We start from the raw sequence: 15555 nt of genomic DNA on the forward strand, positions 1-15555 counted from the left end.
AATAGGAAAATAGGCGTGGATTTATTAAAGATTTTTGGGAGGATTCCAATAGGAAAACAGACGTGGATTTATTAACGATTTTTGGGAGGATTCCAATAGGAAAATAGATGTAGATTTATTAAAGATTTTTGGGAGGATTCCAATAGGAAAATAGGCGTGGATTTATTAAAGATTTTTGGGAGGATTCCAATAGGAAAATAGGCGTGGATTTATTAAAGATTTTTGGGAGGATTCCAATAGGAAAATAGACGTGGATTTATTAAAGATTTTTGGGAGAATCCAAAGAGGAAATTAGGCGTGGATTTACTAAATATTTTTGGGAGAATCCAAAGAGGAAATTAGGCGTGGATTTACTAAATATTTTTGGGAGAATCCAAAGAGGAAATTAGGCGTGGATTTACTAAATATTTTTGGGAGAATCCAAAGAGGAAATTAGGCGTGGATTTATTAAAGATTTTTGGGAGGATTCCAATAGGAAAATAGGCGTGGATTTATTAAAGATTTTTGGGAGGATTCCAATAGGAAAATAGGCGTGGATTTATTAAAGATTTTTGGGAGGATTCCAATAGGAAAATAGGCGTGGATTTATTAAAGATTTTTGGGAGGATTCCAATAGGAAAATAGGCGTGGATTTATTAAAGATTTTTGGGAGGATTCCAATAGGAAAATAGACGTGGATTTATTAAAGATTTTTGGGAGGATTCCAATAGGAAAATAGGCGTGGATTTATTAAAGATTTTTGCGAGGATTCCAATAGGAAAATAGGCGTGGATTTATTAAAGATTTTTGCGAGGATTCCAATAGGAAAATAGGAGTGGATTTATTAAAGATTTTTGCGAGGATTCCAATAGGAAAATAGGCGTGGATTTATTAAAGATTTTTGCGAGGATTCCAATAGGAAAATAGGCGTGGATTTATTAAAGATTTTTGCGAGGATTCCAATAGGAAAATAGGCGTGGATTTATTAAAGATTTTTTCGAGGATTCCAATAGGAAAATAGGCGTGGATTTATTAAAGATTTTTGCGAGGATTCCAATAGGAAAATAGGCGTGGATTTATTAAAGATTTTTTCGAGGATTCCAATAGGAAAATAGGCGTGGATTTATTAAAGATTTTTGGGAGGATTCCAATAGGAAAATAGGCGTGGATTTATTAAAGATTTTTGGGAGGATTCCAATAGGAAAATAGGCGTGGATTTATTAAAGATTTTTTCGAGGATTCCAATAGGAAAATAGGCGTGGATTTATTAAAGATTTTTGCGAGGATTCCAATAGGAAAATAGGCGTGGATTTATTAAAGATTTTTTCGAGGATTCCAATAGGAAAATAGGCGTGGATTTATTAAAGATTTTTGCGAGGATTCCAATAGGAAAATAGGCGTGGATTTATTAAAGATTTTTGGGAGGATTCCAATAGGAAAATAGGCGTGGATTTATTAAAGATTTTTGCGAGGATTCCAATAGGAAAATAGGCGTGGATTTATTAAAGATTTTTGGGAGGATTCCAATAGGAAAATAGGCGTGGATTTATTAAAGATTTTTGGGAGGATTCCAATAGGAAAATAGGCGTGGATTTATTAAAGATTTTTGGGAGGATTCCAATAGGAAAATAGGCGTGGATTTATTAAAGATTTTTGGCGGACCCAAAGAGGAAAATAGGCGTGGATTTATTAAAGATTTTTGGCGGACCCAAAGAGGAAAATAGGCGTGGATTTATTAAAGATTTTTGGGAGGATTCCAATAGGAAAATAGGCGTGGATTTATTAAAGATTCTTGGGAGGATTCCAATAGGAAAATAGTCGTGGATGTATTAAAGATTTTTGGGAGGATTCCAATAGGAAAATAGGCGTGGATTTATTAAAGATTTTTGGCGGACCCAAAGAGGAAAATAGGCGTGGATTTATTAAAGATTTTTGGCGGACCCAAAGAGGAAAATACACGTGGACTTACTAAATAATTTTGGGAGAAACTCTACTTGGATTTTTTAAAGATTATTCGGAGGATTCAAAAGGAAAATAGGTGTGGATTTATTAAAAATTTTGGGAGGATCCTAATAGGAAAATAAACGTGGATTTATTAAAGATTTTTGGGAGGATCCACAGAGCAAATTAAACGCGGATTTATTAAAGATTTTTGGGAGATTCCTAGTAGGAAAATAGACGAGGATTTATTAAAGATTTTTGGGAGATACCTAATAGGAAAATAGACGTGGATTTATTAAAGATTTTTGGGAGGATCCAAAGAGAAGAACAGACAAGGAAGGAACTAAATGGGACTAATACTTTCAAAATACCTTAAATCGGTGCGCTGCTTTATATGGGGCCTATTCCACAATGTGGGGCTTATATAATAGACAATTTTTGGTAGAAATTTTTGTTGAACCTCTGGAAACACAAAATTCAAAATTACAACCAATTAGAGGGCGAAAGTGGGGTACCAGCAGAAGATTATTATTATCTTGGTAAATTGAAACAATATGTCGAAAAAAACACTTTTTAGATCCATGTTGTCGAAGGACAAATTTTTTTCTTCAAATTTCACTACAAGTCACTGAGCAAAGGAGCGCTGTATTTACAACAATTGGGGGGAATGGGAGCCAAACAAAATCTTTATGTACACGACAAACTAGAGTAGTTTTGGCTCAACTACGCTCGGGATATTGCAGTCGCCTAAATTTTTATTGGGCGGAAATCGATCGCGCCGTGGAAGACATCTGCCCAGTATGTGGCATGGTCCCGCACTACACAAAACACTTTTTCAACTGCCTAGCCAACCCTACTCATCTAACTCCAGTGGATCTGTGGTTACATCCCATCGAAGCAGCCACTTTCCTGGAACTGGAGATAGACCCAAAGCCAGATTGAACAAAAGAACGAACATACAAACATAATAACAAACACTGTTACAACAACAACAAAGAAAATCTTTAAATATAGCATGTATAATTTAAAGGTTACTATAGATTTGGCCATTAAAAATTAAGAAGAAATTTGTAGACCTGTTTCTCGCGAGAAGGGTGAGGGTGAGATTTTAATATTAATCTGCCATCAAAAACTAAATTCCATACGAAATACAAAGAATATCTGTAAGGAAATGTCTGTCTATAATTATTTACTGACATGGACTATCCTACTTTCGCAACGATTTTTAGTAATTATTTAACTTTTAAAAAAGACAAACAAAAAAACTTGATAACCAAAAAAGTAAATAAAATTAACAAAACAAATCTGAAATTAAATTAAAAACTAACCCCTGATACAGAATAATTATCATCATTATCACCATTACTACTATCACTATCATCATAATCATCTTCCTCTTCCAATTCATAATCCAAATCATCATCGTCGTCATAAATTTCTTCATCATAATTATCAAAGTTTTCAATAATTATGGTGGCAGTTGAGGATAAATGACTACTACAATAAATACGTTGATGACGTCCTCCACTTCTATAAGGGTAATGCTTGCGGAATAGCTGACGTTGTTGATGATATAGCGGCAATGTTGGAACACAATGCCGTCGTCGTCTTTGTGTTCTTCTATGTGATGGTAGTAGATTTGTTGTATTATCAGTATGCAATCTGTTCTGTTGTTGATGATGTTGTTTTGTGGTTATTATTACAACAATCATTATCACAATCTTTAATCTTAAAAATAAAATTTAATTTACCTAACTTATGTACAACAAAAACAAAATTTTGTAAAATGTTTTTATAGAAATAATTAAAAGTAATATGAGAAGAAAAATATAAGTTAACATATACAACACATTTAGTAAATGATGCCAAAGATAAGTACATAAAAAGAACTGGGAATAGTAGCAACCAAAATAGTTTCATCAAATTATCTACAAATCGTCTTTTCTTTATTTTTGTTTGATTCTAAGGGGGGAATATTGTTATAATTTTAACGATTAGAATTAAATAGTTTTACCTATAAATTTTTTCGTCTAAGCATTTTTTGTTCTTAGTGTGGTTCTTAATTGTTAACGCTTTTTTGCTTAAGTTATGTGATATTCACCTGTTCATCAGTGTTGCCCGATGCATTTGCATTATTACAATTTGGACATATTTTCTTTAGCAATGCCATGCGCATATCGTGTAATTCGCGTAGTAAAACATCTTCACGCATCTGTAAGAAAAAGGAGAAAAATGTTGATTAATAACAATAATTATTGCAAAAATCAAATCGAATGGAAAATGGATGGAAGGGGAAACGTGTTCTTCCTTACAATTCCAACGTGGACAGACTCAGGTCTTGACACTCTAAACCTTCTAGCTGAGACCCAGTTCCCTGACTGCACGGACGCCAGTAACCTTCACATTGAATGTGACAACTTCCAAGTCCAGAAACAAAATAAAGTGGGCAGTAAGTACATTCAAACCCTATAAGTCACCTGGTCCAGATGGAATAATTCCTGCGATGCTTCATATTGCCGCACCGCAGATATACCTAATTCTGGAGGAGATCTTCAGGGCCTGTTTGTTTCTTTCCTGCGTACCAGATCTGTGGAAGGAGGCAAAGGTAACTTACATCCCCAAAGCGGGGAAAGCCAGTCACTCTGCACCGAAAGACTACAGACCTATAAGCTCATCCTCCTTTCTCCTCAATACACTCGAACGACTGATCGATCTGGAGATTAGGAGCTTTGCAGACACTGCCTCGCTGAGCAACTCGCAGCATGCTTACATGAAAGGTAAATCTGTCGAAACCGCTCTTCATGAGGTCGTGGGTTTCATTGAGAGAAATATGGAGAATTCAAACTTTACCTTGGCGGCTTTCCTGGATATAGAAGGAGCCTTTGACAACGTAAAACTTGAGTCCATTCATCTCTCGCTTAGAGCGGTCAACACCCCCCCCAGGGAGGTGTACTCTCACCGCTGCTGTGCTATACTAATAACTGCCAAATTCCTGTCCACAATATCGGAGCTTATGCAAAGAGCCTTATCAAAGCTGTCCCGTTGGGCCACCGCCTTGGTCTTGGCCTTGGTGTAAATCCAACGAAAACAGAACTGGTATTGTTCACCAGAAAGCGTAATCTCGGCGACTTCGTGCCACCAACATTGGATGGAGTGCAATTACATCTATCTCCTGAGGCCAAATACCTAGGTACAATCCTGGATTCTCAATTGAGATGGAAAAGGAACGTCGAGGAACGGACGAAGAGAGGTATGATTGCACTTTATTCATGTAAGAATTCGATTGGGAAAAGCTGGGGATTAAATCCAGCTATTATACACTGGCTGTATAATACTATTGTGAGACCCATCTTATCCTACGGATGTCTTGTCTGGTGGCATGCGCTTCGACATAAATCGAACTCCGGCAACATATACAAGGTGCAAAGGGCAGCCTCGATCCTGATAACTGGTGCTTTTAGAAGTACACCACAAGCAGCTCTAAATGCGATGTTGAACCTCTTGCCCATAAGACTCAGCATCAAAGGTCAAGCAGCACGTAGTGCCCTAAGGCTACACGAACTGAATCGTTGGCGCGACAGCACCTATGGACATGCATGCATTCTTCGGGAGCTAGGACCAAACCTCAGCTTAAATCTGCAGGGGAAATTCAGCGACTACTTATCACCAATCCAAAGATTTGAAGATTTTGAGGTCATTATCCCTAGTAGAGATGACTGGATCCGTAGTAACCCTCCTCTGGACGGTCTGGCTTTCTACACAGGTTCCAAGATGAAAGAAGGTACCGTAGCTGGCGTCTACTGCGAAAAGCTTTGCCTCGAATACTCATATAGGTTGAACAGCGACTGTAGTGTTTTCCAAGCAGAAATCTTCGCGATCAAAATGGCCGCAGAGTTGATAAAAAGTCTGGATGCAGAAATCTTTGAACCGGTGACTATCTTCGTTGATAGTCAGCCGGCTCTTAAAGCCATCAAATCCTCCAATATCAAGTCTGAGGCCGTTCTTGAGTGTAGAACTGCTTTGGCGAACCTCACAAACGCTGTCCGACTCTGCTGGGTACCGGGACACTGTGAGAAATGAGAAGGCAGATGAACTGACAAGACATGGATCTCAATCAACAAGTCTAGCAATCACTGATTCAATCAAACCACCCATATGTCACCTTTTTCGGAGAGTGAAGACGTTCTTTGAAGAACGAGCCAAGGAACTATGGCATAATGAACCAAGGTGCAACGTGTCAAGGGCCATTTGGCCGACTCTATCAACAAACAGAACAACTTCACTCTTAAATCTGAACAAGTCAGAAATCAGGGTATTGACGGGAGTCATTACCGGTCATTGCAACATCCGAGCTTTTATCGGAAAATGGCAGGATGATGGCGTGGACTATTACAGGCTCTGTGAAGATGAGGAGGAAACGGAGACGATTGAGCATATTTTATGTCGTTGCCCGATGTTAACTCGAAAGCGATATAGATTAACAGGAATACGCTTTCCTCCAAGCTTAACCTTCTACTCAAACATGGAACCAACAATAATAAACAACATCATCAAAAATCTGAATTGGCTGGGACGGCGCGACACACAAGCGTAACTACTTCTCTGACAGTTTTTTTTTTCACCATCACCAAATAAACCACCCTCTCTTTCTTTATTATATCTTCATTTTTTTTCTTTTTAATAATTCATTTATTACTACTTTCCAAACCACACCCTCTTTTCTTTTCAGGTAATTCTGAACCTCTTTTTTATGGATGATCACAATGGACCGAAAGGTCTCCGAGTGGCGTAGTCAATATATGTATATATATTGACTACACATCCCCAGACCTAACCTAACCTAGGATATATCAGAGAACCCTAAGAATACATACACATACATATGTATATATGTTCCCACAAGCATCCCCGAAGGGACAAAGGAGACTTATCTCGTATTAATGAGGTCACCCCGATTCATATTAGCTCCATGACATGGGACACGTTTTTTTATAGCCGAGTATGGATGGCGTGCCTTAAAACACGACTCGTAGAAAGCATCTACATGGCTGAAATTCTCAGGAAAGGTTGCCAACATTACTCAGAATCCCAAGGACCTACTTGCAACCATTTGCAAACACTCTATTTCCTTTAAACAAATATTTGTCCAACACAACAAGTACTTACCTTATGTTCATGTACAATTTGCTGTAGTCTTATATTTTCTTCACTTAAAGCATGAGCTAAACCATCAGGGCAGGAAATAGTAACTTGTTGTCGTTCAGTCAAACCAGGTGGTGTCATAGGCAAAGACCGTACACCGCCAGGCAATGAGAAGCGTGAAATATAACTGTGGAAATACAACAAAATAAATTATTAAAACACTTTACAACAATTTCTAATAAAAAAGACCATTACCTTCCATTGGCTTGTTTGGCAATAAAACCCGAATTTGATGACGAGGTACGTCTTCTTCTTTGGCTAGAGGCAGCTGTGGTTGTATTAGGTTGTATAGTTGCAGTATTATTATTAATAGCATAAGGTAGATTGTAAGCGGACATTGTTGCTGATGCTGAGGTTGGTGTGGGTGGTAATGCTGAAGATGCTGAAGAACATAATGGGACTGCGGCTGCCATTGTTGGCATTTGTTGTTGCTGCTGTTGTGTACTGGTGACAATCATACTATTGGAACCTGACGAGGTAGTTGTATTAGCAGCAATTGTTTCACATTTGCCACTAATGGAAATTTCTAATTTCCTATGTTCAGGTAATATGAGTATGCTTTCTTCCATTAGGCCGCCACCACCACCACCAGCAACATCAGAAGAGGTCAAGCGACTGCCAATGTTGTTGCTGCTGCTGGTGGTGTTTGTGGTAATGTCATCTGTTGTTGTTGTTGCATTGTGTAGATTGTTATTGGTGGTGGTGGACAGTTGATTTGGTCGGGTTGTAATATTGTTGTTGGTAGTGTTATGAACTTTTGGCAAAATTTTACATGTTGTGCTACTCTTTGTTGTTGTTGTGTTTTTATCATCAGCATTATTTGTGCTTTGGCCATCGGAGAGCTTCTTGGGAGAAGCTGTTTCCTTTTTACTGCAGACACCATCTGTAGTATCACAATTGCCGTTTTGTATTTTAGTTTCCGCCAGGGGCACTAAGGTATCAGTACTGGTATTAATGGAACCATGCCATAAATTATGAGAATCATCTGTTTTACTGCTTGTCATTGATTCCCCACCACCATCAGCGGTAGAACCATTGCAAGATGTTTCCAAACTGTTGTTGCAGGAAGTATCTAGGAAAAAAAAAGGGAAAGAGAGGGAATATTCATAACTGCTAAAAAGGACTAAGAGTAGCTTTACTTCTTTTAACTTTTAAAAATTTAATTTAGTTGTTTTTCTGCTTGGTCCAAGTTATTACACAATACTTAGGGCCTGTTTCACTATGTCGAGAGGAAATGAATGCGAACGAAAAACAACTAAACTTTGCTTATCATGGTAATATTTACTTTGTTTTTGCTTCGAAACAACTACAAAATTTGAAAATCATACACGAGTTAAGTAGTTTGTCTTTCGTTTTCATTTTCTTTCGACATAGTGAAGCAGGCTGTTAATTTTAGGGCAAAGGTGTTAAGGGGAGAAATGTTCTTTACTGAATTCTACAATGAGTGACCGACAAAATGAACAAACAATCCCACGGCAGCGGGTTCTTTCGTACCGGATTGACCCGGAACAACACAAAACCAATGTTCCGGCCAGCGGCTGCCACCTCAGTGTGTACATGTTCGAATTTGTTTCGTTTTTCTGTATTGGGAGCAGCATATCCCGGAATGCCTGCTCCGAATTCTATTGGTCCGAGCCGAGACGGAGGAAAACCCAGGACCAATATATTTGTGCTCAGTTTGTCACATTCGCATCTTCACCCACATCCAACCTTCGGTGAGATGCAATAGATGTCAGGAGTGGGTGCATCTAAGGGGTTGCTCTGGACTCGTCCACGTGAGGGACTACGACAGGGACTATGTTGCTGCATGCTGTGTGAACACAGTTCCCAGTGAGTAGTCGTCGGATTACGAGACTCCCTCGTCGTCTGATTACTAAACTCCCCCGCAGTCCCCTCGGCAACAACCGCACACACGCAGCATTTAACACCAGCCGTTGTTGTTCCAATCCCCGAAAATTCAGCCTTTTTGCAATTGAATTGCAATGGACTCCGAGGTAAGATCGAGGAGATATTAGATTTTATGAGTCGGAAGAACATCAAGGGTGCGCGGCGGTGCAGGAAACCAAGCTGAACAACAACCACAGCTTAGAGCATTGTGATGGTTACAATGTTCTGAGGAAAGATCGCACCAGAAGTGGAGGTGGGGGATTGGCTTTCCTATTGCACCAGTCTGTCCAATACAGACCTATCTCGCTTGAGCCTGTCTCTAATGACCCGTACATGGAATGTATGGGGGTAGCAGTCAGGTGTGGAGCTGCCGAAATAGAGTTGCTGAATGTATACATCCCGCCGAGAAATAGCTGTATCCCTGATTATAGGCCTGACATTAGCCCGCTCTTGCAAGGTCATAATCGTCTGGTCCTGGGGGACTTTAATGCGCATCATGAGATGTGGCATTTGGCCCTCGGAAACGACCAGAGAAGTACAGCGCTGGCTGAGCAGATTGACAGCTCTACGTTTTGCACGGTCAATGAGGACGCCCCTACCAGAATTAGAGGAGAGTGTCACAGTTCGCCTGACATAACCATCGTGTCACCTGGTCTGACAAATGATGCTACCTGGCAACCCGTCATTTCTCTTGGATCAGACCACCTAATTGTCTCCATTAGCAGACCACCCGACTTCATCACCTCTGAACGCCGCACGTTCGTCAATCATAAAAAAGCTGATTGGCCGAGTTTCAGAGAGTTCACCAATCACCGCTTCAGAGAATTGCCCAATCCTTTTGATGTTCGGGTAGCGGAAAGGACGTTCCGGGACATCATCACTGCTGCAGCCGCTCGCCATATCCCTGCTGGTCGAATACCCGAAGTAAGACCAAATTTCCCAGCAGAGGCGACGGGATTAGCAAACGAGCGTGATGAGCTTCGTCGTATCAACCCCAATGACCCCAGAGTCAGGGAGCTGACTCTGGAAGTTAACAGGCTGGTCGGCGAGCATAAGCGGAACAAATGGTTAAATCATCTGAAGAGCTGCAACATTGAAGCTGGTATTGGTGAATTGTGGGCAACGGTTAAGTCACTCTCGAACCCTGGAAGAAGGGAAGATAGGACCTCAGTCACGTTTGGCGACGTTACGTTGACTGACCCGAAGAGGTGCGCAAGTAATTTCAATCGACAGTTTGTCGAGCATCCCGAGAGTGACAGGGCGAAGAGAAGAGTATTACGTCGCATCAGATCTCTTCCTGCCGAGGATGAACCACCACAATTTACAATGGATGATGTTGTCAATGCCATCAGGAACGCTAAATCATCCAAAGCGTTGGGCCCTGATGGAATCTCCATGGTTATGTTGAAGCAGCTGGATGAGCCGGGAGTCGAGTGTCTCACCAAAGTCTTCAACTTGTCGCTAGCCACCCTCGTAGTTTCCGAAGTCTGGAAAATGGGCAGGGTGGTCCCACTACGGAAGCCAGGCAAGGATGCCAGCAAAAGTGAATCGTACAGACCGATTTCGCTTTTGTCGCCCGTAGCAAAGGCACTTGAGGCCTTGATCCTCCCCAGTATCAGAAATAGCTATCAAGTTGCCGATCATCAACATGGATTCCGTAAGCAGCACAGCACGACAACAGCGCTGCACGCCATAACCACATATATCTGTAAAGGACTCAACCAGAGACGACCGTGCGATAGAACAGTGATGGTGGCGCTTGACTTATCAAAAGCCTTTGATACAGTCAGGCCATCCACGCTGTTTGAGGACATTGAGCAGACAACCCTCCGGCCAAGCTTGAAACGTTGGATAGTCAACTATATGTGTGGACGCCAGTTGTACGTGGAATTCAGGAATAAGAAGTCCAAACCCCGTAGAGTGAAACAGGGAGTTCCCCAAGGTGGGGTGATATCTCCGGAACTGTTTAACCTCTACCTCTCCTGTATTCCACCACCTCCAGACGGCATTGAGATCGTGACGTATGCGGATGATTGCACGATCCTGGCGTCGGGTACATATCCTGATGACATCTGTGAGAGACTGAACAACTATTTAACCGATCTTACCACCTTTTTCCATTCGAGGAATATGCAGATTTCCCCCACAAAATCTACAGCCACTTTGTTCACCACATGGACAGCGCAGTTTGGACGTGAGTTGAATGTCGTGGTCGACGGTAGCAGAATTCCGACCACAAACTGCCCTAAAATTTTAGGGGTCACATTCGACTCTACATTCACGTCGTGCGCTCACGCCACAGCTATCTGCGACAAGTTGAAAAGTAGGAACAAGGTCCTCAAGTCCCTGGCCGGCAGCACTTGGGGTGCAGATAAAGAAACCTTGTTGGCCACGTATAACGCGATAGGTCGGTCTGTGGTAAGCTATGCGGCTCCAGTCTGGTCCCCGAGATTGTGTGATACGAACTGGAAAAAGATTCAAACTTGCCAGAATGCCGCCCTGAGAACAGCGGCAGGGTGCCTCCTCAAATCTTCAGTGGACCATCTACATGAGGAGGCAAAAATTCTTCCTGTGAAGCAACACAATGAGATGCTTTCGTTGCAGTACCTGCTTGGATGTTATCGTGTGAGCCATCCCAATCACCATCTTGTGGGTAGGCCCGGCCCATTCAGGGAGATCAGGAAGGATATCCATGCTCTAGAGGGAGAGGTCCAACGATACAGGAGAGAACCCCTAGATCAACAAGCATATCAAGCAGGATTGAATAGCATTCACACGGACGCAGTTGCCAAGGCCTTAAGTAATTATAGTGTGAATAAAGTACTCGGAGTACATCCTCCATCTATAGCAGCTGAGGAGCGTCAGCTGCCACGACAAACCAGAGTAGTTTTGGCACAACTACGCTCGGGATATTGCAGTCGCCTAAATTCGTATTGGGCGGAAATCGATCGCGCCGTGCAAGACATCTGCCCAGTATGCGGCATGGGCCCGCACGACACACAACACCTTTTTAACTGCCCCGCCAAAGCTACCCATCTAACTCCAGTGGATCTGTGGCTACATCCCATCGAAGCAACCACTTTTCTGGAACTGGAGATAGACCCAGAGCCAGATTGAACAGAGGCACGAACAAATAAACATAACAAAAACATTGTTACAACAACAACCAAAACTAATCTCTAGATGTTATACATAACAAAAAAGTGTTAGTAATAGAGAAGCAAACTTTAGGTAACTAATTAAAGAAAGACTAAAAAAGTCTGCTCAACTTACCATCCATGGCAACACTTTTCATCATTAAATCCAAACCCATTGTGGTATGTTTTTCAATGGTAATACCATTGGAACTTCGTTGGATGCCATTAAAACCATTTGTCACAGTTGCTGAAGAATCGGTGACATCGTTTTTAGCTGTATCATCACATTCCGCCGCAATAAATTCCTTGACAACAGATTTAATTTTTGTTTTGGGTGATGATGGGCATTGTATTGTATTTGTTGTTGTTGGTGTTTTTGTTTTAGTCTCATTATCACAGCCAGTTTGTTGGTGTTGTACACTTGAATGTAAGATGCCATTACTAGACGCATTTATTTCATTATTTATCAGCTTTTTACTCTCCTCTTCATTATTGCATTCCAACAATTCATTTGCGTTTTTCTGACTCGATGCCAGTTTGAAATCATCATTGTCATGATTATTTAGTTCATTCGTTAAATTCTCCAATTTACGTGTTGTATCGTGTATTAAATTCGCTAATATATCGGGTGATTCCTCACGTTCGTCAGATTGCAAATCGGCAATGGAGTTATTTTCCGAATTTGAACCAATTGTTAGACTGCAATGAAAGAGAAAAAAACGGAAAAGAAAAATATGAATAAGTTGTACTAATACAACATTTTAATAGACTTATACAACATTTTAATAGATTACTAACATAACCTAACTTTTTGAGGTTATGTTGAGAATTGTTGAACTCTACTAATTTAAAGGAATTATTACCATAAATAAGAAATTATGTTCTTCATGACTGTTTAATATATTAAACACAGAAAGCTAATTCTAATCTCAATCCCAAAACCTAACCTAAAAATTTTGAATATTAGAAAGCATAACCTCAAATCATAAAAAAGCTATTTTCATTAATTCAGGTTTATTTTATCTTTTACTTACTTTGGATCGACTGTCATATTTGGATCACTTGAGCGTCTTGACATACTATTCTGTATGAAACCAGCTGTTATAAGATCACCATAAGATCTCGTTTTGGACATAGAACCTAAGGACAGAAAAAGAAAATCAAATTACTCCTCCAAACACCCCAAAAGTTCATCCCTACTCACTTATGGAACCCATTAATGTGTCATTTATGTAATTCGGGAAATCAATGGAATTTTGATTACCACCCAAACTACCCAAATAAACTTCAGTCCACAGTGATAGATCTCGAACATTATGAGCCGGCCATAATACTTTATCTCGTTGTGGTTTATACAAAGGATTTCGATATATGGGACTGGACAGGAAAGACCAAACACTAAAGGTACGCTCAAAGACAGAATTTTCCAAACGTTCCTTTAGTGTATTGCACAAAAAGTTGCCAAATAGACCAGAGTGAGAGTGTTGAGCCAGTTTGATCTGTAAGGAAAGGGAAATAAGAAATAAGTTTATAAAAAAAAAGAAAACGAAAAGAAGATAACGATTCACTACATACCAAATATCCCATACTAAATTCAAAACTGCAACTAAATTGCTTATGGATTTGATGTACCAAGTCTAGCCATTGCAAAAACACTGGACAACGTTCATTCGTTTCTTCCGAACCGGGACCATGACCACAGCGATCGGCAAATTTGTGGCCATAGCTAAGCCATTCACGTTCGACCAGTACACGAAAGCCCTAGGGAAAAAAGTTTTCGAGTTTATTTTAACGTACAAAAATATAAATAGTAAAAGAAATCAAATTGGAGGTTAGTTCACAACATTTTTAGGTTAGGTTACATTTGTCTAAGAAAATATTTATACAGAGTAGAATTGCCATAATTTTAAATATATTGTTTCAAAACGTGGATTTATTTAAAAATAATTTTTCAAAACGTGGATGTATTTAAAAAAATATTTTTCAAAACGTGGATTTATTTAAGAATAATTTTTCAAAACGTGGATGTATTTAAAAAAATATTTTTCAAAACGTGGATTTATTTAAAAATGTTTTTTTCAAAACGTGGATTTATTTAAATTTTTTTCAAAAAAAATATTATTCCAAAACGTGGATTTAGTTAAAAATATTTTTGTTGTTGTTGTAACAGTGTTTTTGTTATGTTTATTTGTTCGATCCTCTGTTCAATCTGGCTCTGGGTCTATCTCCAGTTCCAGAAAAGTGGCTGCTTCGATGGGATGTAGCCACAGATCCACTGGAGTTAGATGGGTAGGTTTGGGGGGCAGTTAAAAAGCTGTTGTGTGTCGTGCGGGCCCATGCCGCATACTGGGCAGATGTCATGAACGGCGTGATCGATTTCCGCCCAATAAGAATTCAGGCGACTGCAATATCCCGAGCGTAGTTGAGCCAAAATTACTCTAGTTTGTCGTGGCAGCTGACGCGCCTCAGCTGTGATAGATGGAGGATGTACTCCGAGTACTTTATTCACACTATAATTGCTTAAGGCCTTGGCAACTGCGTCCGTGTGAATGCTATTCAATCCTGCTTGATATGCTTGTTGATATAGGTGTTCTCTCCTGTATCGTTGGACCTCTCCCTCTAGAGCATGGATATCCTTCCTGATCTCCCTGAATGGGCCTACCCACAAGATGGTGATTGGGATGGCTCACACGATAACATCCAAGCAGGTACTGCAACGAAAGCATTTCATTGTGTTGCTTTACAGGAAGAATTTTTGCCTCCTCATGCAGATGGTCCACTGAAGATTTGAGGAGGCACTCTGTTGCTGTTCTCAGGTCGACATTCTGGCAAGTTTGAATCTTTTTCCAGTTCGTATCACACAATCTCGGGGACCAAACTGGCACCGCATAGCTTACCACCTATCCGACATATCGCGTTATACGTGGCCAACAAGGTTTCTTTATCTGCACCCCAAGTGCTGCCGGCCAGGGACTTGAGGACCTTGTTGCTACTTTTCAACTTGTCGCAGATAGCTGTGGCGTGTGCGCACGACCTGAACGTAGTGACGAATGTTACCCCTAAAATTTTAAGGCAGTTTGTGGTCGGAATTCTGTTACCGTCGACCACGACATTCAACTCACGTCCTAACTGCGCTGTCCATGTGGTGAACAGAGTGGCTGTAGATTTTGTGGCGGAAATCTGCATATTCCTCGAATGGAAAAAGGTGGTAAGATCGGTTAAATAGTTGTTCAGTCTCTCACAGATGTCATCAGGATAGGTACCTGACGCCAGGATCGTGCAATCATCCGCACACGTTACAATCTCGATACTGTCTGGAGGGGGCGGAATACAGGAGAGGTAGAGGTTAAACAGTTCCGGAGATATCACCCCACCTTGGGGAACTCACTGTTTCACTCTACGGGGTTTG

General features: G+C 40.5%; 1 protein-coding gene across 21 annotated transcripts in view; it reads right to left on the bottom strand.

The window, feature by feature from the left end:
• Positions 1 to 15555, bottom strand: part of LOC141399743 (phosphatidylinositol-3,5-bisphosphate 3-phosphatase MTMR4) — a 102100-nt gene that overhangs the window by 15351 nt on the left and 71194 nt on the right. For 11 of the 21 annotated variants that reach the window (XM_073978998.1, XM_073979008.1, XM_073978999.1 and 8 more), the window contains 7 exons: positions 13722 to 13907; positions 13351 to 13645; positions 13181 to 13286; positions 12283 to 12845; positions 7318 to 8194; positions 7087 to 7249; positions 4022 to 4132 (listed from right to left, as the gene is read on the bottom strand). In XM_073978998.1, the coding sequence (XP_073835099.1) occupies positions 4022 to 4132; positions 7087 to 7249; positions 7318 to 8194; positions 12283 to 12845; positions 13181 to 13286; positions 13351 to 13645; positions 13722 to 13907 (2301 nt within the window). Of the gene's footprint in view, positions 1 to 3248; positions 3649 to 4021; positions 4133 to 7086; positions 7250 to 7317; positions 8195 to 12282; positions 12846 to 13180; positions 13287 to 13350; positions 13646 to 13721; positions 13908 to 15555 lie in introns of all 21 variants that reach the window. The other 10 variants (XM_073978989.1, XM_073978992.1, XM_073978991.1 and 7 more) reach the window with 2 other exon arrangements.

This window comes from Musca autumnalis, unplaced genomic scaffold, assembly GCF_047663935.1.
Source record: "Musca autumnalis isolate F117 unplaced genomic scaffold, ASM4766393v1 scaffold_3, whole genome shotgun sequence".
Taxonomy (NCBI): domain Eukaryota; kingdom Metazoa; phylum Arthropoda; class Insecta; order Diptera; family Muscidae; genus Musca; species Musca autumnalis.